At 40.4% G+C, this 22,300-nt stretch overlaps 2 protein-coding genes and 1 long non-coding RNA gene across 4 annotated transcripts in view; 1 reads left to right on the top strand and 2 right to left on the bottom strand.

Annotated features, from left to right (window-relative positions):
• LOC117960279 overlaps positions 1–11,490 on the top strand; it is a 23,804-nt gene extending 12,314 nt beyond the window's left edge. Inside the window, exons 2-3 of the long non-coding RNA XR_004660108.1 lie at positions 5,781–5,783; positions 11,479–11,490. This is a non-coding gene — a long non-coding RNA (uncharacterized LOC117960279). The remainder of the gene's footprint in view (positions 1–5,780; positions 5,784–11,478) is intronic.
• stim2a (tromal interaction molecule 2a) lies at positions 1,428–12,356 on the bottom strand. 2 transcript variants are annotated; one of them, XM_034898040.1, is made up of 12 exons: positions 11,663–12,356; positions 9,331–9,461; positions 7,557–7,668; positions 7,290–7,401; positions 6,875–6,990; positions 6,519–6,696; positions 6,271–6,448; positions 5,946–6,107; positions 5,673–5,773; positions 5,330–5,583; positions 4,895–5,075; positions 1,428–4,729 (listed from the first exon to the last, which is right to left on the bottom strand). In XM_034898040.1, the coding sequence occupies exons 1-12, from the start codon at positions 11,784–11,786 to the stop codon at positions 3,217–3,219; spliced, it is 3,162 nt and encodes a 1,053-aa protein (XP_034753931.1). In that variant the 5' UTR covers positions 11,787–12,356; the 3' UTR covers positions 1,428–3,216. The 2 variants fall into 2 exon arrangements, with proteins under 2 accessions (XP_034753931.1, XP_034753922.1); XM_034898031.1 differs by having other exon boundaries at positions 4,895–5,081; positions 11,663–12,355.
• A 3,150-nt stretch (positions 12,357–15,506) lies between these two features.
• LOC117960825 (recombining binding protein suppressor of hairless-like) lies at positions 15,507–22,108 on the bottom strand. The gene is made up of 11 exons (XM_034899020.1): positions 21,883–22,108; positions 21,018–21,050; positions 20,775–20,870; positions 20,491–20,656; positions 20,012–20,186; positions 19,733–19,870; positions 19,415–19,527; positions 19,140–19,280; positions 16,626–16,781; positions 16,357–16,460; positions 15,507–16,274 (listed from the first exon to the last, which is right to left on the bottom strand). Exons 1-11 carry the CDS (start codon positions 21,900–21,902, stop codon positions 15,941–15,943), a joined length of 1,476 nt encoding a protein of 491 aa, XP_034754911.1. The 5' UTR covers positions 21,903–22,108; the 3' UTR covers positions 15,507–15,940.
• Between the last annotated feature and the right edge of the window lie 192 nt (positions 22,109–22,300).

Here is a 22,300-nt window from a genome sequence, read left to right on the forward strand (position 1 = left end):
ATATAGTTTTTAATTCTATACAGTAGCCGATCAACGGTAGCATAATATCAAAGGTAGCATAATACATGAGCCTATATATTTTAGGCAACATATTACAATATATCTTATTGTATACGTCATTTTATTTTTTATTTTTTTGGGGCCACGTATAAAAACAATAATGTCAAGCAACGTGAAGAGATCTTTTTGTCTGATTTAGTTACTAGCTTCTTTGCACCTGCAGTCTCAGGGTAATAATATACATTAATTCCGAATATAATGATTTACTTATGTAACTCATTTGATTGAGGTTTATATTTTCTGTCAGTTATTCATTGGAACTTATCGATGAATAGTCCACACAATAGCGGCATACACTATAGTGTTTAGAAATGCATTTTTTCCCATACATATTTTTGTTCATTTTTTTTATGCTTTGAAAACATCTGACAGACAGTTTTCTAAAAGTTACAGGACAGTACAGAGTGCATAATAAAGTTAACCACAACCACATTATGTACCGGTAGTCCATGTGTTCAGTAAAGCTTTACAGGAAACCCACAGTGACAAACTGCAGAACTCAACTTGCCAACAGTTTGAAGCTGCAGACGAGTGGCCTGCTGAGGGTCTTGGAGCAGGGCATTACTGTGTTTACCGTTTACCGGTCAAATGTATCCTACATGTTGAGAAAACAGTTTTGTTAAACTTCTGAATCTATGGCAATTGTTAAAGTAATGTGTTTCATCCTGAAATCACAACACTTTCTTTTGGGGGGGGGACACTCTCCTTACCTCTAGTGGAGATGATGAGTAAAAATCAAATTAAAAAAAGGCCACCAGAAGAGGTTTGGACTCAAGCTGTTCAAAGGTGTTTTGTGGTCATTTTAACGTATTGTATCTATAATGCCGACAATAATAATAAATCCATGCTGGTAATGTTTAGTTTCTTTATTGTAGAATAAAGAAGCTAGCTCTGGGGGGTCACTCCCCGGAGTCCTTATGTTCTTTTTCCCCCAGCACGTTCCCTCGAATCAGAGAGGCTCCAAAATCCTTGTAGCAGCTGTCGCCATGGTCCCGCTACACGTTCTGAGATGCCATGTTCATCTTGCTACACTCTGCTTTGCCTTGCTACGTCCTGCTGTGCCTTGTAATGCCATGAACTACTACAAAGAACAGCTATAAACTACTATTTTTCTATTTTTGTTATTTCCACTCTTCATACTAACCCCAACCGGCCCGTCAGACACCGCCTACCAAGAGCCTGGGTCTGTCCGAGGTTTCTGCATAAAATGAAGTTTTTCCTCGACCCTGTCGCACTGTTGCTTGCTCTGGAGGAAACTACTACAACTGTTGGGTCCTTGTAAATTCTGGGGTGTGGTCTAGACCTCCTCTATCTGTAAAGTGTCTCGAGATAACTCTTGTTATGAATTGATACTTTAAATAAATTGAATTGTAGAGCAATGCAAAATATGTACTAATTTCACCTCCGTGTTTATTGCCTCTATCATCACTTGTTAATAATTCATCAGAAAACAGCAAATTACATTCAGTGAAGGGGAAATATTTTACTCATATTTTCCTTACACTTTGAAACAAATCAATTAATGACATGAAAATACTTATTCCAAAGTGCTTTTTTCAAATCAATACAAATTTATTCTGACTCATTTGAAATCAAATTGACTAAAGGCCCTGACTTGCCTGTAAACAATGAAATACACATACATCAAATCAACAATTAAAGCAAAATATGCATTTATATGCCTTAGTTTGAAAAAAGACAGCGTGCAAGAAAACTCTGAGCATTTCAAATCAAAGCGGAACACTTTCAATAGAAATGGGTTTTTCCCTGGCAAATCCACAGGATCAAGAAATATGCGTTTGGGGTCAATATATTGTCAATATTGTGTATGTTAGGGCAGGTCCATTTCCAAGTGCAGAAAATAAATGAACAGCGGTCAGTAGTTCCAATTATGACAGCATGTGCATCAGAGAACAATTAATCAAATATATATATGTTTACATATATATATATATACTCTTTTGTGTATATTTCAACAACATTTTCCTTGGTTAACCACACCCTGAACCTAGGGATGTTAATTGAAAATAGAATTTGAATTTAACTGGCAATAAAAGAAAAGCACCTGTCTCAACTGTGTCCGATGCTTCCTGAAACAACATATCAACACTGACACATCTTTTTTCATAAATATTCAAACATTATTGGAAGCTATACAAAATATGATATGAAATTATTAAGAGGATTTATTTTTCTTTATTTCGTTATGGAAAGGAATTCTTCTTTACTGCAGGCTATGTAGTGCAAAAAACCTAAGTAAAGCCTGAGTAACAATAAATAGCCGAGACTAAATAAGCATCAACAAATTATATGTTATTGATAATATGTTTTAGAAAAACTACCATATACTGTATATTATTTATTTGTAAACCTTAAACTTAAGATCTCTGCTAATGTCCTTAATCTGGACTGTGTTGGTGTAGTTTGATAATTGGATAAGCATACAAGCCCACAACTGTTACCAGATTCTGATTTAAGTGTTGTTAAATCCTAAATTGTGCATACACATATGTTAAATCAATCTTTTTTCCCAACCGAGTCCCATCCACCTCAAACCAATGGGAAGAACACAAATGTGTCATGTGAAATAATGAAAACTAACTTCTAATTCTGACAGAGACTTGTGTGTTCATGTAAGACCCCATTATTCACTGTAAGAACTAATTAGCCTACATTACCTATTACACAATAGATTTTTCCTGGGCCTTTAAAATGTCTTACTAATTTTGATGTGTGCAACAAGCAGCTGTATGGAAGAAATTCATAAAAATGTCAGACCAGACTTTGAATCATGACTCAAGTGGGGAAAAATATCTAAATTAAAGAAAAGTTATCTTGGAATAGAATGCATTCTACTGCAATAGATGTCTTCAATTGAGGTTTTAAACTAAATTCAATCATTGCCACCGTTATACAGAAGTGGCCTCAGTTAAACATCATTCAATCTTTCAACCATAGGCAAAGCCTCAAAGAATCCGCATCTAAAATAATATGTTACCAACCATATGTCTACATTAGACATAAGAGAAAGACATAAAACAAAATAAATCTACTTCAACTTTCCATTTAAGATATTGTCAATGAAGTTCTAAAACTCTAATTTTTTGGTTCAATAAAATTAACAAAATAAAAAAGGAAAACATTCCAAGCTGATCATCACAACTTTTGAAGACCACTTTGAGGCTTCTCTGGAGTTGATTCGGTTTTCTTTTTAAAAGGATTTTTGAGCTTTAAGGATTTCCTGGTCTTTTCCTTATGCTTGTTTCTTTCATGTCCAGTCTCAGTGGCCGATGCATGAGATGGGAAAGCAATCCTTGGTGGTGGCAATGGTGGCTCCACCTCTGCTAGCAGCCTGCTCTGGGGCAGGTTGGGTGTTGAGGCTGAGAGGCTGGTTGAGGTCCTAGACACGGGGTGGCAGGACTTTTCAAGGATTCCATCATACACAAGCTGGCTCAATGGGCCAGTGAAAAGGTCTGCTGGCGACTCCCATGGTACCTGGGAGGTTATCATAAGGTCTGGTTGTCCAATTTGACCTGGAGATGAACTTAATTTAGATGCTCCCAACTCCTCCCTCAGTATTGATTGCTTAGGTATCTCCATTGGAACATCAACTCTATCCCAGGAGATATTCCCTGTGGGAGTGTCTATGGAAGAGTCAATGTCATCTCTTGGCATTCTATGTGTTCTCCTTCTGAGAGAACCAGCAGGCATTTCAAGTTCGTCTCTAGGTATCTTTCTACTTGTTGTTGGTTCTATATTGAACTCTTGCTTCTCTGTAGAGGAAGAGGTATCCATAAGTGCTTCAAATCTCTCTTTGGGTAGCATTTTTATAGAAGCGGTATCTTTAAAATACTGAAGCTCATCTCTAGATATCTTTCTTGGTGGTGTTCTAGTAGCCTCAACCATTTTGTCCACTGCTAAAGCCCTTGCAGAGAATTCAAGCTGGAAGTCTTCTTTATTCCACTGACTCTTTCCAGTACCTGTGTCTAGGGACGATCCCATTGAATCTCTTGTAATCCTTCTGGATGCTGAGTCAAATGGACGCTCAACATCATCTTGTATCATCTTTCTTGAGGCACTGTCCATTGAAGTCCCCATCATGTCTCTGGATAGCTTCCTGGGTGCCAAATCTGTTGCTGCTTCTAATTCTTTCCAAAGAATCTTTCTCCCATCCAGAGGTAAATCACTTATTTCTCTGTATACATTCCTTGAAGCGGTGTCCATTAAACCCCCTATTGCATCTCTCTCTACTTTTCTGGCTGGGAAATCTGCATCCAACTCATTGGAAAGCACCTTTCTAACAGCAAAATCCATGTCACTCCTGTCTCTGGATATCTTCCTTGATGCAGAATCAATCAAAGACTCTTCTTTGGATGTCTTCAAAGAGGTGGTTTCCAAAGAAGTTTCCAACAATTTGTCCTTTGCCATCTTTCCCAAGGAAATATCTACACAAGCTTCAAGCTCTTCTACAGAAGTTTTGCGAACTGGAGATTCAACATTAGCTTCTTCTTCTTTCCTCAAATTCTGTTTAATGGAGCTGTCTGAAAACAGCTCAGTTTCATCATAATAGAGCTTTTCAGATGAACTGTCCACAGTAGGACTAGGGAACATTTTGCTGGGAGGAGGTGAAGTCATATATTCTGTGTCTGAGGACATCTCTTGGGAGTCTCTATTAGTGAGAGAAATGAAAGGAAGAATAGGGAAAGGAAAGGACAAGGAATGGAAGAAGGAAGGAATCAAGAAATGAACAAATAGTCACTGATGGACAGTGGTTTAGTTTGAGTAGTGTGTAAAAGCCAATTGGCCTCTAAAAGTTCTGGGCAGGAAGACATACTGTTTCTTTGGAGTTTTCTGGAGGACCCCCTCTTCCTCGCATGTGTATGGGTCTCTGATGGGGATAAGAAGGTCGGGGTCCGGGGAGGTCATGGCAGCTGATGGCGGACTGACCACGCCAGGACGACGTGATCGACATATGGTGGATCCCCGTGTTCGTGGAGAACGCTTCAGTGGTGGAACTAGAACTGGAGGAAGGCCAAAGATGAATCAATTCGCGGAGCTGATTAATCCATACATGACACAAGACACATACCCATAGGTGGGTGATACATTTAAATTAAAAAACTGTGATGAGTGGTTGCTGAATGGTTTGATGAGTATGCAAATTATGCAAAACACATGCCATAGCCAGCCCAAGATCATAACACTTTGTTCGTGAAACTAATGGGGATCCAACTAAAGAATTTGAAAGTCATCACTGCTATGTACTTACCTGTCATATGTGGTAAGATTGGAGAAGCAGACTCTTCTAACAGATCCTCCATAGATCCATGATCAGAGCTGTGGCATGACCGAGATGGCTGGGGAACTCTGTGAAACCCCAGGGCATTAGGATCTGAGTAGAGCTGAGCAGTTAGGTTAGTTAGGCCAGGATTCCTAATGATGGGGAAGCAACAGAGGCGCTCAATCTGCTGCCAGCGATGGAGGCGTTCCTGTAGGCAGGCTGTTACTTCAGACAAGGAATTCCTTTGGGATATACAAAGATCTATGTGATTTCTGTTACATATTTACTGTGACAGACACAAACCCAACTATCAGAGGTAATTTTGACCTACTTTGCCTCCAGGATCTTGTGATCAACTTGGTCCAGAGAGGAGCTGTGTGCGACATGGAGAGTCCCAAACAGAGAACTCCTCTTCTTCTTAATCTTCTCTGCCTGCAAGAAAGTATGAATGCAGGTCAGCTGATAGGTATGTAGGTAAGTTATAAAAAACAAATATGATAATATAAATGCCCAGAATTTTTTTGAAATTACTACGTATCCAGTGCAGTCACACTAAAATTAACTAGTGTGTTTTTTATGTGTGTGTCCCTTTTTCATACATTACCTCTTCCTTGGCAATGCCAAGCTGTAGTTCTGCTCTGTGCCTCTTCACATTGTAGAACTGGACCTCTACCTCGTGTGTCAGCTGTAACCACAGCTGCAGGGCCTCTGAGGCGGTCCAGCTAGCCTGCATGTCCTTCTCTGCCTGCTTCAGTGCTCCACGTACCTGAGGGAATGGCATCAGTCACATGTTAAAGACCAGTATGTAGAATAATTTTTAAAAACTGCTGTTAAACCTTACATTCTTTCCTTTAAAACCTTTAAAATTTCCAAAACTATAGCAGGGATGACAAGCGTCTAGTGCAGCATTGCTCTAGTTGTGTGTCTACCTGCACCAGCTCTTCCTCTGCATATCGCAGGCGGCTGAGCTCACTGACAGCTCCCTGCCTCAGCTCGTGAAGGCGGTAAGCCTCCTCCTGCGCCCCTATGATCTCATCCCTCATCTTCTCCTCCAAGTTCTGTTTCTCCTCTGCAACATTACGTTTTTCTTCCTGTGCTTGCTCCAGTCTGAGAAAGTAAAATGTTTTTAGTGGAATCGAACAATACAGTCAATGCAACAATAAAAATGATTACTCACTGTTCCTGCAGATCTTTGAGGCTCTGTTCGGCCCTCTGCAGACTTTCCAAATCTTTCATCATCTTGGCTATGTGGACCTTACTGACTTTGTTCTGGACCTGGGCAAACCAGCAGCCTCCAACTCCCATCACCACTGATACAATGAGCAGGAAGTCCTTCATGTAGTTATGAGGGGGACCTGTGGTGAAATGGAAAGTCATGATTATTGATGGTGGGGGGATCCTTTACATACTGGAAAAATTCAAGGAAGCTGGGAGAGTTATAGGTATGCAAACTAAATAGGCAAATTGGCAGAACAGGAACACATACACTTAAGGGACATAGGGAGGGGGGACAGGGTGAGGAATTGTCCTTACGTGTAGGCGGTCCAAACAGAACAACATCTAGAGCTTTGATGTTTAGCTTCTGTTTGTCTCTCTGGTCCTGAACCCTCAGATGGCCACTCAGGAATGAAGGCTCATTGGCTGCAATCCTGCACACAGGTGTCAGAGTTCAGCGTGTTGATATGACTTTCAATTACAACTGACTTTTTTTTACAGTTACTTGGTTGGACTACTGCACTCAAGATACATTTATGCTATAGGGAAGAACCCTAAAGCTGCTTTTGTTTTCGAGATACTCCTCCTGGAGGAAGAACAAAGGAAAACAATGTTTTTCATATTCTCTCAGTATGGGTCTCCCACATAAGAAAATGATGGGAGGGGCCAATTTGGATATGACACACCTGAACTCAAGTAATTTCATATTGGCACCATCATTCAATTTCCTCACCTGGGGAGTGTGTTTCCATTGACTTTAAAGTCCTTAAAGTTTCTCTCATACTGGGGCAACTCAACAAAATCCTTCAGCCAGCGAAGCACATCATCTTGAGTCCAATTATGTACTGATAAGTGAGAAAAGAAGACAAAGTGAAACAAAGAAGAGCTGGAGACCTAGTAACACACACACCCACACGCACACACACACACACACACACACACACACACAGACACACAAACGCAGACACACACACACACACACACACACACACACACACACCTTCAGACGACTTCCAGCCCCTCCAGAGCTCCTCAATTGTGATATGTTGATCTTCTCTGTGCAGGTGGCTGTGTTTATTGGTTTGCTGCTGTTTCATGTCCTCAATGATGAACTGCCACAAACAAAAGAAAGACGTGAATAATAAAGAAAACTTTTTTACTTTACAGTAAAGAGCATAGTTCGGGGTCACAAAACCCATACAGTCTTTAAGAATTTGTTGTTAATACGAAAATGTATTGCAGTGTGCCCTCGGATTTCAATCTTGAAATAAGGATTGGGTGTTTTGAGTTTGTATTTATTTAGGATGTATTCAGATAAATGTGTGTGTGTGTATGTGTGTGTGCGTGTGCGTGTGCGTGTGCGTGCGTGTGTGTGTGTGTGTGTGTGTGTGTTTGTGTGTGTGTGCGTGTGTGTGTGCATGCATGTGTTCGTGCTGTCTTGGAATGTGTCCTTGGCTGTAAAAAAAAATTGTTGGAGCCCTGCCCCCAAAATCTCTATGGCAACCGCAACCCGAGCCGATGGATACTGTATCCCTGAACTGCATTCTAGAAGGTAAAGGCATTCTAGATTTCTGGATTAACTAAGAAAGTCACATACAACTCTAGAAATACTTACTCGCTGGATATCGTTTACTCTGAAAACTTTAACTCAAAAAAAAAAACTAAATCACAAAGGCGCACATGGAAATGTGCGCGCACACACACACACACACACACACACACACACACACACACACACGTATCAAATGATGTCCCCCTGATTCACTTGTTTACCTGACTCAAGGAAAAATGTGTTTTGCTTTTGGCTCATTCAAAAATATCTTTGTTGAAACAAGCTATGCTTGGGAGTAGAGATGTTTCTGTTTAGGCAGAATCGGGAAGTACTAGAGTTTATGCTCTGATCCGATACCACGTAATAAAGAAAAAGAATCAAAATCTATGTCAAAGTAGTTCATTCATGTTCTTTTTAGTTATAACTTACTGTCAAACTGGATAAAAAAAAGAAAGTTCTGTGGCATTCATTGTTTGTGTAAATTCATGTTTCACAAAGATTTTAACCTGAGCCCGACCGACAACAAAGATAGAAATGATATCACATCAATACAGGGATAGTAGTCTACAGTTGGTAAAACATAATAAAATATGTGACACACTGGTATCGGATCAGTACTCAGTATTGCCCAATCCACAAGTTCAGGTGTCAGAATCGGTATCAGGAACCAAACATTGGTATCAGACCATCTCTACTTGGGAGGTTCAATATATTATAAGTCTGCAAAAAGCCACAGGCAAATGTATCAAACCTTGCATTACAACATAATTTTATAATCATTTATTTCAACATTTACATGTATTTGGTTGTTTGGTTTTTGTTGTTTTTCATGGAATTCCATGTGATTAAGAAACAGAATAACCGAATCAATGTTGAATTAATAAACTTGAATGCAATTATTTTGCAGATTGTATTACAACACTGAGGCAAGCAGTGTTCTTTGTGACAACTATAACAAACTGGCTGAAGAATAAGGGAAGCTGGTGCCATGAATACATTAAAAGTAGTTAAAGGTCACCAGTTCACTTCTATTAGTGCAAACCAATTTTGTCACTGATCCAAAAGCAAAGTTATACTGTTGCTATCCTTGAAGTAGCATTTGACTCGTCCACCACCTGTTGTTGTACTGCTTTACCATGTCTCTTGCAAGAACATACATGCACAAGGATTTACAACAGCTGAGGAAATGTGGTGAACATTTAATGAAGAGTGAGTTGTGTACCTCCACACTCTCCTCCACCTCAATCCCACCGTCTTGGTCATCATCCATCATCTGATGGATGCTCCGCAGGGCCTCCAGGCTGTAGCGATCCGCCTCGCTCATACATGGTGGATACACCACCATGCAGGGGTCTAGGTGGGTCAGGGAGGCAATTACATTATATCAGTTATTATTTTACTCCATGTATCCATAGAGCTTCATTGTCCAGTTCAGCTGATCTGTAGATTGAGCACTTGGTTTTGTATGTTCACTGCTCTTTTTAGAGCAGACACAAGGAAAGTTCAACTCATTTTCAATCAGTACTAAGTGATTGTGATTTTTTTGGTTATACAGATAATGCACAATCAATCATGCCAATTTGCAATAGCTACAAAGATGGAGTGTGCACATTTATTTATTCATTCATTCCTGCTACTGTACATCAGAGAAGTCTCCTCTTAGATTAGCTCGAGATTGGCATCATATCAGAGTCCAATGACCCAATGTCAGTCTGCACCAGGGCTTTCTTGTACTTTCCATGTTATTTAATTTAAGAATAAATAATAGGAGGTGCACACTAGAGACTTACGAGTTATGGAGAGCTGCTGTTTGTAAAAAGTGCCTATAGAATGCCTATCATAGGTACTAGGCTTCTATCGTTACCGTTTTGACCAGCTGTGAAATGGCAACACATATTGCCAATGATAACACAAATAAACACGTTTGCTACAATGGAACAGCTTTCAGGGGTCAGACCAACGAGTTTGAGATTCAAGCCTTAACTCCAGAAGACTACACAACAATGTGTGTCAGATGCCAGCAAGGACTTTCTAGAAAAATTGGCCATAATGGCCAAATCCACTGTTGTATTTATGTTTTAAATTGTACTGTGTGTTCCAGGCTTAAGCAGAATACGGGAACACCAATAGAGGAGAAGATGACACACAGCTTTCCGTCATCACCGTGAGTCAGAGCCCATATTTGTCTCTGTGACTGTGTGTTTTAGTGCTCCAAGGAACTGAGTGTAAGGTCAAAGGTCTTCAAGCCACAATCCAACCCAGCTCCAGTATCATTAACTGCTCTTCATCCATGCTGTCAGAAAACATACATGTATGGGAAAAAGTGACATTTGGGATAAAAGTGAATTTGTATTTCACATAAGTTTTGACGTTTATCTAAGAACATTTTTGCAAAAGAATAGTGGCATTATTCTCAGAAACAACAACATATTTTTAATTTGGCACAAATTTTTTTGCAATTAGCCCATGCTCAACAAAAGTCAGCACAGGACTGAGGAGTATGCTACTGCATAAGGATGCTGTGACATAATGGACCACCAGACTGCTACTGTAGATAAGCATCAGGCATGAAAAACATAAACAGAGAGAATGGCTCAAAATGATTCATTGTTTCAAATGTATTAGTTTTATGAATTAGTGGCTCTTTTCGGGATACTTATTTGGCATGGCAATAGTTAAAATATGTAGTTATCCAAGATCCATGAAAGGATTTGTGTGCTTCTGCTCATTCCCAGAGCCAGTATATGTATACCAATTTACAGAGCAGAGACATTGATCCCCTGGTTGTTGATGAAGCTTGCATTTCTCAACAGTGAGGAGACCTCTTAGCTGGGTGGGCTATCAAATATCAATAGTGTGCCCAAATGCCCTGTGAAAAGTGTGTGTGTGTGCGTGTGTGTGTGTGTGTGTGTGTGTGTGTGTGTGTGTGTGTGTGTGTGTGTGTGTGTGTTATCTGCGTCCCTGTGAGACTTCCGCATATGACCTGAGTTTAACTATTTCCACAGGTGAGCTGAAACTGTTGGAGTCTTGCAGCTCAAAGCAGCTAGATGAGTCATGATATTACACTTTTGTAATTAAAAACAAAAACAAACAAAAACAGATGAAGTCCTGTAAGATATAGATTGTGATAGAGTTTTTAAGTAATGAAAAAAAAGATGCATGTTTCCTATATGTCTGTTTTGGCAAACACTCAAACCCCAATTTTGACCAATAGTCCTGATGTTCCGAAATGAGCTGTTTAGAATTTCCCTAACTTAACGGTATTCAAAATAAATAAATCAATAACAGTTTCAGAAATGGTTCAAATGGTATGGGGAAATAATTGTAGTTTTTATCATTAGAATGCTAAATTATAATGAATTAGAGTTAGCAAATGTCAGCACAGAATACGTAGGACAATCATTAAGTAGTAGGCTGCCAATGTGCAAACAAGCTGCATGTCCTCTTAGGCTAAGAACTGACACGAGATTTGAGTGCGATGCAAACACTTTGCCAAGTAGGCCTACAAGGGTGAGAAGTGATGTCCATCTCTCCTAGTGTTATAGCTACTGTACCTGTTGGGTCGAAACTTGTGCTTCCTCCGGGGAAGGTAAAACCCTGGAGGTCCCCGGCGCCGTGCGCGGCCACAAAGAGCGCGGCGGGGAAAACGAGGCTCAAGAGAAGGGTCACAAGCAGCATTTCAGAGGGTGGATAATGTTGTCGTCCACAGTTATAAAACGTTTAAAAACAGATTGAGAAAGAACACACACGGTGCCAACTCCCGTTTGGGAGGCACTCGTGTCAGTCTGCGAAAAGCGATCTGTGTTGCTATAACAGGTCCAGTCGCAAGCGAGATGTGATAGGCTAGTGATAGACTTAGGAAATCAGGCAAGCTGAATGACGAAATGAATGATAGCGCACGTCAAAAACTTTGCAGTACTAATTTGCAATCATCCAAACATAATAGGGCTGTGCGTAAAAAGACTCCAAAAGTGGGCAATGGCATTCCAGCAAAATGACCGAGGCTATTTTGAATCCAGCCTAATCAAAAGTTAGGATAACAATGTCTTTAGGCTCATCCATCGTTAATACAAATCCATTGTCACAAAGAAGCATGAAAACAATCTTTTCTTTTTCTTTATGTAGTAAAATACGCGTAGCCTATAGTCCTGCTCAGTATGCAGACTGCTTCTATGTTCCTTGAGTCCATTCGGAGTCTGTTTTGGTCTTTGTACTTGTCCAGTTCTCTCTTCTGTCCCCCCCTTTCTCAAAAGAGACGTAGATGTGACGCTTTTACGTAGAAAAGCCCCCCCTCGCTCTCTCTCCAGCAACAGGGCCATAACACTTTGTTTCCTAACCCACCCACCCCCACCCAGCACGCGGAGCCGCAGCGTTGATCCTGCGACGGATATGCAGTTTTGGGATAGGTTTGCAACACTAACTGATCAACTGCTTATAAAAAATCATATTAATGAGTGAAACCAACAGAACTTTCACTTCAACAGCTAGATGATTTGCATAATCTTTTTTGGTTTAAAGCTTTAATGATCCTTCTTTGGGTGGAGGATCAGTTTAAGTCCCCCTTAGACCTCACTATGGGGAGTGATATCAAGACGATCATGCCAGGAATAGCATGACATATGTCACGTCATGGCCAGGCTGTCTCGGTAAAACAGTTGCATCCTTGTTCACACATCGGCAAGCTATGTGGCTGGACTTAGTACACGATGGTACACCTGTTCATTAGGTTTTGAATGATGTCAATATGTGGCTTGTGATTTCTTCAACACACTCAGTGTATCTCCTTAAACTAAAAGTATTTCTAGAAACTTGAAGAGTGTGTGAGGGACACAAACAGACCACAGGACTAGACACACACACACACACACACACACACACACACGTGTCAGGTTTCATTTCAGCAATTCAGCTCTCAGTATAAAAATAGTGGGGCGGCTCTGACCTATACCCTGTGCAGCATGCCCAAGTGGCACATGTCCAATAAGGCCTCTGCAGGATCTGACCGAGTATGTATGTATGTTACATGATTACGTCTTGTATTAGTCACAGTTAGCTCCAACTCTGCTCATTAATGATGATGAAAGAAAGGAAGACAAAAGCGATAAAAAACAAAACTGATCAAAATACTCATAGTCACTAACAGTTATATAAGTGCTATTCAGCTTCAGCTTGTTTTTATTCATGACCTTTTACTGGAGAACATTGGCAGAATGATGTCACATTGAAAGAGTAATACACCACACTGAAAAGATGGAACAATGTCATCATATAGCAAAAGAGCATTGAAAAACAAAAGGAGGGATATGATATGAGAGTAAATAAACCTTCTCCATAAACACAAGAGCCATGGAAATGCACATGTTGCAGGTAGCTGTTGACCCAGTTGACTCTATGACTGTACTAACTTACATCACACGTGTCCTTGTAGATATTGTGTAGTAATTGGTAACTTAGATGAACACACACACAGACACAATGAAGAAACTGAAAGTGTAGATTAAGAATAAAATGTGGTAAATATTTCACTAATTTGAAATGAGCAAAGATTTACATCAGGTGTGACCTCAAATGCCACATCCCCACACAACTGCAGAACCAAACAACTTCCAGTGTTGTTAAAAATACTCCTTTAGCAAGCTGAAACTAAATTGGTATAACACACTCAATCAGATCATTTATCAATCTGACTATTTTTTTTGAGGAATGCATTACAAGGCTAAGAAAATTATTAATGACCCCTCTCTGCCATTACACAGCAATTCGAACTCCTACCGCCAGGGAGGCAGTAGAGTACCAACAGCTTCAAGAAGTCCTTCAGCCCCAGTGCTGGGAAGGAGCTAAATAGCCATAGGGGGAACCATAGTAAAGAATGGAATGTAGGGCGAGGCAGACTTCCGGGCTCCAGGTTTTATGCACATAACGCATTTTTAGTAGGATAGGTTATATTTATCTATTTCTTTACTTTTGCTAAGTCACTTTTTTATTAAATGTATTGTCTGTCTTGCCATCTTGGCTACATACTATTTGTAATGTCATGTCTTTCTTGTATTTTTGGTGAAACCAAAGAAAAAAATTCACATCTGTGGACAATAAAGTGTTCGTATCGTACTGTATACGGAGAGAACAAAAAGAAAATTATGGAGAATGTTGTTTTGATGGGAATCAATAGTGCCACAAAGAGGTGTCCCTGGAGTGTTTTAGTGTAAATACTAAGCTGCACAACCATAAACTTGCGTCTTTTTTTTTTTTTTTTTGCAGGCATGCTGAAAACAATTTTACAAGAAATTAAGTTATTCACATCTTTGTCATGGAAACAAGCACTAAACTGGCCAACCTACCACATTTACTTGAAACACAATCTTTGAACATGATATACAGTAGGATACAAAAAGCTTGATGACATCAGAATTATTTGTAAGGTATTTTTAGCAAGACAAACACTGTGGGTAGTGGTTTTTAAGGCAACAACATGTCATCACTCCTGACTAGTTTGGTAAGTTACAGTTTTACGTTGAACCTGCTGAACAAGGTAGGTAGCGAGAGGCAGAACAAACGAGGAGTTTGAATTCATACATAAGACCCAAAGCACAACCACAGCTGACTGCATTAAAATGAGTTTGACTAACGCATTTGCAGAAGCCATATTTGACGAAACCAGATTCAACAAGGCTCAATCCCAACGTGACATTTAGTTTAGGTGGACTGTGATGACAGCGATACGAGCTACAAGGCGACTATGTTAAAGCTATACTTAACTAATAAGCACACACTAAAAAGGAAATGTAGGCGCGCCCCCCCCCCCAAAAAAAAAGACTGTCATGCGCACAGAATGAATACTTTAACATGGTTAGACACATAGTAGTTCTAACCTTCCTTCCTTAACATAGTAGTAATTTACATAAAAGTACTGCAATTCAGCTTCACCACTGTGTAATAAGAAGCCCTGCTGTGCCCGTGGCCATGGTAAAAGAGCCACTACTTAGGTTTAGATTTGAATTATATCCCTCTAATAGAAAAACAGCACTCTGATTAGAAAACACAAGCCTTGATCTCCATGAATACACAAAGTGTATCACACACGGACACATACATACACACACACACACGAACACACACACGGACACACACACGGACACAGACAGGCACACAAATCTTGAAGGTTGGGGCAAGCTTCGGGACTGATCGGTTGAGCCCAGTGACCTAAAAGAAAAGTTAGAAAACTCAAAAAGGAGACAGCAACATGAGAAATTCAATTTGGTTACAAAAGCGAACTTAATATGTAGTATGATACAAAAAAAATTCAAAATGTACCTCGGCAAAAGCATATAAAATATAATATGAATAAAATAATATAATATTCCTTGGTCCGTAAAAACTATCTATATATGTTTGTTTTTCCCCCTTGCACATAACCATGAACAAGCTTTTCAGTAAAAACATAACTCGGTAAAAAGAGAGTGTAGTGAAAATAGCTTCCAACCCCACAAGCATATACAAAGCTAAATGGTTCTTGTACCAATCAGGTTGTTGTGACAATTAACATGGCAGATTTGTCTTCTCAGGGGAAGAGTCTTTTGAGTGGGGCTTTGGACATGTCCACAACAAACCAGGAGAGGGAGCTACAGAGAGTCTTCAGTCATGCCAAGCATTCTCTCTTTCCAACTCTCTTTAGCTTTGATGATCAGAGTTTGTCTTTGATGAAGAGTTTCTGAGTCTGTGTGCAATTCTTCACAGGTCCACGAGCCTCTTTGGCTCACAAGTACACGCACACATTTTCCAACCCAGTCAATCAATGCACACGTACTAAAACATCACTAAGAGAATAAGTATTACTATGACAGCACCGACATGGCTGAGGACAAGCCTGAGTCACTACTGTTGTACGCCCCGTGGCCTTCCCCGAGCCCGCCCAGCGACGAGGATGGCGAAGATGAAGATGCTGGCGATGACGACGAGATGCTATGTGTCCGCAGAATGGCCCCAGCAGCACTGCAGTGGGGCCGGGGCCCCGGTTCAGGGGTGTAGGTGAAGGTGAGAGCGGTGGAGTAGATGACTCCATCGTTGCGGACCAGCGTGACAGGGACCTGAACCGGCTGTCTCACCCAACGCCAGCCCTCCCTGAAGGCGGAAATGTCCGGCACCACACACAGGACGCTTTCTCCACATCTAAGTGGACAGGCGCATTAGATGAGGTTTCAGTATTTGAGCAACCGCACACTAGTGTTCACACACAGATTTAAACACTCACCGGTACATGGTATCAGCCTCTACATCTCCGAACCACACTCGGAGGGTAGGGGTAAAGTTCTGTCCTGTAAGCTCCAACATAGCCACATCTCCTCCACCGTTTAACTTGACACAGACATACAAAAAAAAGGTTTTATTTCTTCAAAAAAGGCCCCAACATTCTGAGTAGAAACTAAAAGAGGAAGTAGTTGGAGGAACCAGAATTCCACACTATTTACTGATAAAAATGCACAACAAGCTAATTTTCAACAGAAAAGGTTGCATTCCTACCTGCAGAGTCTCCACCACAGGGACAGGTGTGACTGGCGTGGGGACGGGGCCCATACCCTCATAAAAGGTGTACTCCGCCTTGTCAGTGCTAATGATAGTCCAGGAGGCGCCATCGTTAACAATCTCCTTGTTGGTCTCTTTGGAGCACTGTGTGGCCTGGAGTAAGGAAAACAACCACAACAACACAAAAATACATTTCACTTCCTAATTTTTTATGAATGGGTAGGCCTTTAATATGGGTACTAATTTTACAAAACATACCTTACACAACATATCTTCATACGTTAATATTCTGCTGTCTACAGGCAAAAACCCAACACTTTTGTTAAAAGCTACCGACAGAAGGTAACATACCACTACCAGAAATATTAACACATTTTTTTACAAAAGACCTTTTTTGTTATTTAACTAAATAAGATATATATATATACTGTATATATAATATTATATCATATGAAATGTCACATGCTTAAATAAATGGAACGGCAACAGAGCCTTTCACTACCTTTGATATGGTTTTACAGTGAGGAAAATAAGTATTTGAACACCCTTACTTAATTGCAGCTATATTTAACTAATAAATAGTTGAAAAATCTTACATTGTAATTTCTGGATTTTCTTTTTTTTTTTAGATTATGTCTCTCAAAGTGGACATAGCTACAATGAAACTGGCTCACATGAGGACCGCCCCTGAAAAGGAAGACCAAGAGTCACCTCTGCTGCTGAGGATAAGTTCATCTGAGTCACCAGCCTCAGAAATCGCAAGTTAACAGCAGCTCAGATTAGAGACCAGATAAATACCACACAGAGTTCCAGCACCGGACACATCTTTAAAACAACTCTTAACCTTTGTATGGTATTCAGGTAAATTGACCTATCTAAAATATTTTACCACAAGAAAAATGGTACAAGTATATATTTTTTCTACCTGAAAATCAATGGCCTTACCTTATTTTCTGTGATAAACATGTATTCCGTACTCAATTCAGAAAATTCTGGATAAGACCACTTATGTTTTTTTCCATGGTGGATTTTTAACATGAATTATAACATTATAACAAAAAATGTAACCACACTACCATTATTAATTGTGTACTAGTTGAGTGCTGAGCATCTCTGGGAACTTCTTCTAAACTGTTAGGAAACCATTTCAGGTGACTATAAAGAAAACTCATTGAATGAGAAGGTGGTTCCAAACTTCCAAGTTTGGAACCACCTTCTTATTCAATGCGTTTTCTTCATTTTCGTGACTATTTTCATTGTAGATTATCACTGAAGGAATCAAAACTATCATTGAATATTAAAAAAGTGTGAAAATAACTGAAAACTTGTCTAGTATTCTACTTTCTTCAAAGTAGCCACTCTTTGCTCTAAATACGGCTTTGCACACTCTTGGCATTCTCTTGATGAGCTTCAGGAGGTAGTCACCTGAAATGGTTTCCCAACAGTCTTGAAGGAGTTCCCAGAGATCAGCACTTAATGGACCTTTTGCCTTCAATCTGCGGTCCAGCTCTCCCCAGGTTCAAGTACGGTGATTGTGAAGGCGTAGCACTCCATCACTCTCCTTCTTGGTCAAATAGTCCTTACGGAGCCTGGAGGTGTGTTTGGGGTCATTGTCCTGTTGAAAAATAAATGATGGTCCAACTAAACGCAAACCGGATGTGATGGCATGTCGCTGGAGAAAGCTGTGGTAGCCATGCTGGTTCATTATGCCTTCAATTTAGAATAAATTCCAAACAGTGTCACCAACAAAAGTCCCCCCACACCATTACACCTCCTCCTCCATGCTTCACGGTGGGAACCAGGCATGTAGAATTCATCCGGTCACTTTTTCTGCATTGCACAAAGACATGCCAGTTGGAACCAAAGATCTCACATTTGGAGTCATCAGACCAAAGCACAGATTTCCACTGGTCTAATGTCCATTCCTTGTGTTTCTTGGCCCAAACAAATCTCTTCTGCTTGTTGCTTCTCCTTAGCAGTGGTTTCCTAGCTGCTATTTGACCATGAAGGCTTGATTCACGGAGTCTCCTGTTAACAGTTGTTCTAGAGATGCGTCCGCTGCTGGAACTCTGTGTGGTATTTATCTGGTCTCTCTGACTTCTGCACAACACAACTGATGGTCCCAACCCCATTAATAAGGCAAGAAATTCCACTAATTAACCCTGACAAGGCACACCTGTAAAGGGAAAACCATTTCAGGTGACTACCTCATGAAGCTCATTGACTGGTTTGTAGCGCTATCAAAAAAGCAAAGGGTGGCTACTTTGAAGAAACTAAAATATAAGAAATGTTTTCGGTTATTTCACACTTTTTTGTCAAGTACATAATTCCATATGTGTTCTTTCATAGTTTTGATGTCTTCAGTGATAATCTACAATGTAAGTAGTCATGTAAATAAAGGAAATGCATTGAATGAGAAGGTGTGTCCTAACCTTTTGCCTGTATGTATGTATGTATGTTTGTATGTATGTACGTGTGTGTGTGTGTGTGTGTGTGCGTGTAATTGCGCACCTGGAACTGGATGATCCTCTCCTGTGAGAGGCAGAGATACATTCTGTCTGTATCTTTCAGGTAGAAGGCACACTTGTGAAGCTGGGACACTGGGTCATCTGCATCCATTGATGCAGCCTGCTTGTCCACTTTGCGAATGACCTGAGGAATTGAGGCGAACACACCATTCATAAATACATAGAAACAAATAAATACAGTTTAGTACACCTGTGGTATAACTGCTCACTTTCTCACAAAGAGACAACTGACATGACTTGATGTAAAACAATGCATACCAGTCTGGGCAGGGCCATGCCAGTAACAGAACAGACCAATTTGACCGTCTGGCCATAGTGAATATAGCCATCTCTCACAGCAAACTCTTCTCCTTCAGACTCCTCATCATCCACTAAGCAAAATGACACAGAACACAAAAACAATGTCAATGTCTATAACTTCCTCTCTACCTTTAAATAGGCTCTGAATAGTCAAGGGAGACACAACAACCAAGATAAATATCAATAAAAATGGAAACCATTGAAATGAAACAGAGGATGAAATTAAATGGAAACAAAAGATTAGAGGGGAAAAAAAGAAGACAGATAAAGACTTACAAAGGTGGATGTAGAAGGCTCCCCACTGTTGGGAGCTGGCAAGAAAGTTCCCCCCCTCCACATGAAGGTACCTGGTACTGACCGTCTGGGAACGCAGACGGTTAAACAATGCTACCTTAGTCCCTGAAGCGATGCACACTGGGGAGAATAAAAAAAGGGTCAACAGAATAAATATAAGTTTCAGAAACCATACAACTGCCATTCCATGTGTTTCTTTGTGTGTGAGTGTGTGTGTGTGTGTGTGTGTGTGTGTGTGTATAGACACATCCTGGAACTCACAATCTGCATTTTTCAAGGACTGTTTCTTCTTGGATGGCTTGGAGATGACCTTGATCCTCTTGCTGAGGAATACTCCTATGTTGGCGCTGTTCCCATATAACATCTTCACAGTCAGCATGAAGTGTTTCCTTTTATCTGAGTCACTGATATACAGCGTCTTAGCTGTGCAGAAGTGCTAATGCAAGGACATGGTACATGTTAGGGGTGGTTGTATGTGTGTGTTTTTTTTACCCTCTAAGAAAAGGTCCATAAGTGGCATCGATGTAATAAGAAAACACAAGGACATGCAAGAACATAACATTGGTATAGCATAGTTGCAGGGACAAAACAGAGGATATGAGCAGCTGTAGTTTTCATGCTGCGGTTTATCAGTAGTGAAGCAAATCAAATAAGAATACTGTGTTCATTGTTAGAATGAGATTACAACACAAACATAATTAAAGCCCTGCAGTACTGTGTCATTATTAATGCCTACTCACCTTCCCTTCCAGATTGAGTTGCTGCATCTCCTGCTCACTGTTCCCTATCCCAATGAATGCACATGGCTGGGCCTCCTGCTCAGTACAACCCTCCTTCTCCATCTTCTCTAATTTCTTCTTCCAGCCACTGCCCATCAGGTACACACACGGTGGAGGGCAGAAAAACCTAATTGACACAAAGCAGAGGTTAAATAAAACATAGAATTCAGTTTTGAACGGTGGGGACTTCTCCATCAAACAGACACAAACTCAAATTATGCAGCTTTTAACAATCCCACACAAACCTTTTTTCATTGCCATATGACTTTTGTGCAACTTTTGCATGCAGTATGAGCACTGTTTGATCATCTTTGTCCTTCAAGTAATTCCTCATAGCTTCCCTGGAAAGAAGGACAACACGTTAACACAGACAGAAGAAATTGTTCTAACATCTACTTTAATCAAACATGTTGTCACATAGTTTTCTGCACTGATTCAAATGTTAGGAGTTGTTTGCAATGTGCAGAGGTGCCTATGTTTCTCTCTACCTTGTCAAACGCTGAGGTCGCTCACCAAACTTCCTGAAAAACAAAAAAACATCCGGGTGCAAACATCAGGCACTTACTCATGGTTTTAATGCTGGGGTAATGTAGCAGAGATAATAACAAGCTTGACTGAAAGTGGGTGAAAAAGTGCACAATGTCAGTGACATCAGTATTGCCGGGGCACGTATACTATCACACTGTGTAACAACTCCGTTAAAGGTGTAAGAGCAAAGACCCACACACGTTAAGGGTTTAATTGCTTCTTGTTTTTAGACTGGGTATATTGCTTATGTACATAATGTAATAATGTAGATGGGAAGTTTAACAGTACAATGGTAACTCTACGAACTGACCATTTTCTTTTTGAGCTACTTTTTAATTAAGAAAATTAGATTAAACTAATACATTAGTACTAAGGATGCTGCTTAATAACCTAGCAACACTGTGCTATGACTTTAATGAAATGCTACGTAATAATGTTGCAGTCGGAGTAGTTTGTAAATATATGACATTGTTGCCGAGCTCAACTTGTTGAAACACAAATTAAATAGAAACAGACTAAGAAACGTCCTTCATTAAAAAAGGAAAACAGTGGACTTGACTGACAAAACGTTTCTAAAATAGTCTGAAACAGAGTCAATATCGTACGAAAAACTCGACAAATGGCAGAGAAACTACGAAGAATAGTTCAGCACAACTGACCCCACATCTAGCCACAAAGTAGCACTGTGTGGGGTAAGCTTACTAAGACAAAGCAACACTCCTAACATCCAAAGACATCACTCAAAAAAACTACAAGCTGGCAACCGTTCACCACAAGAAAAACTTTTTTTTTAATTTTCATTATGCTTTGAATTTTAGCACTTACCCCGTAACAACGGGCGCCATCTTCCAAATAACTCCCCCCCCCAGCCCACAATCCCCCGAAAAAAGGTCCAACAATCGCGAGATCCCTCCCCCAGCCCTCTCCAAAGCAGACTGGAAGGAAAAGCAGGGAGAGAAAGGGGGAGGTTTGACGGGGCAGAGGGGTGAGAAGAGAGGGGAGGGAGTGGCGACGGGCAAAGGGCAGACGCCAAAACAGCAGGCGTGGGAAAGTTACAAAGGTGCGCGAGAACGCAAAACTCTCACAATAGACATGAACAAAAATCGACCAATTGTATCGCGAGACGAAGAGGAACTATCACAACTTGCTTTTTTCACAAGGCACCCACTGTAACTGGATTCCCACGCCTTATTGAGCAATAAAGCAAACTACACCTCTCTACGTGGAAGAACCGCAAACATAC

The sequence above is a fragment of the Etheostoma cragini genome, chromosome 2, assembly GCF_013103735.1.
Source record: "Etheostoma cragini isolate CJK2018 chromosome 2, CSU_Ecrag_1.0, whole genome shotgun sequence".
Lineage (NCBI taxonomy): Eukaryota > Metazoa > Chordata > Actinopteri > Perciformes > Percidae > Etheostoma > Etheostoma cragini.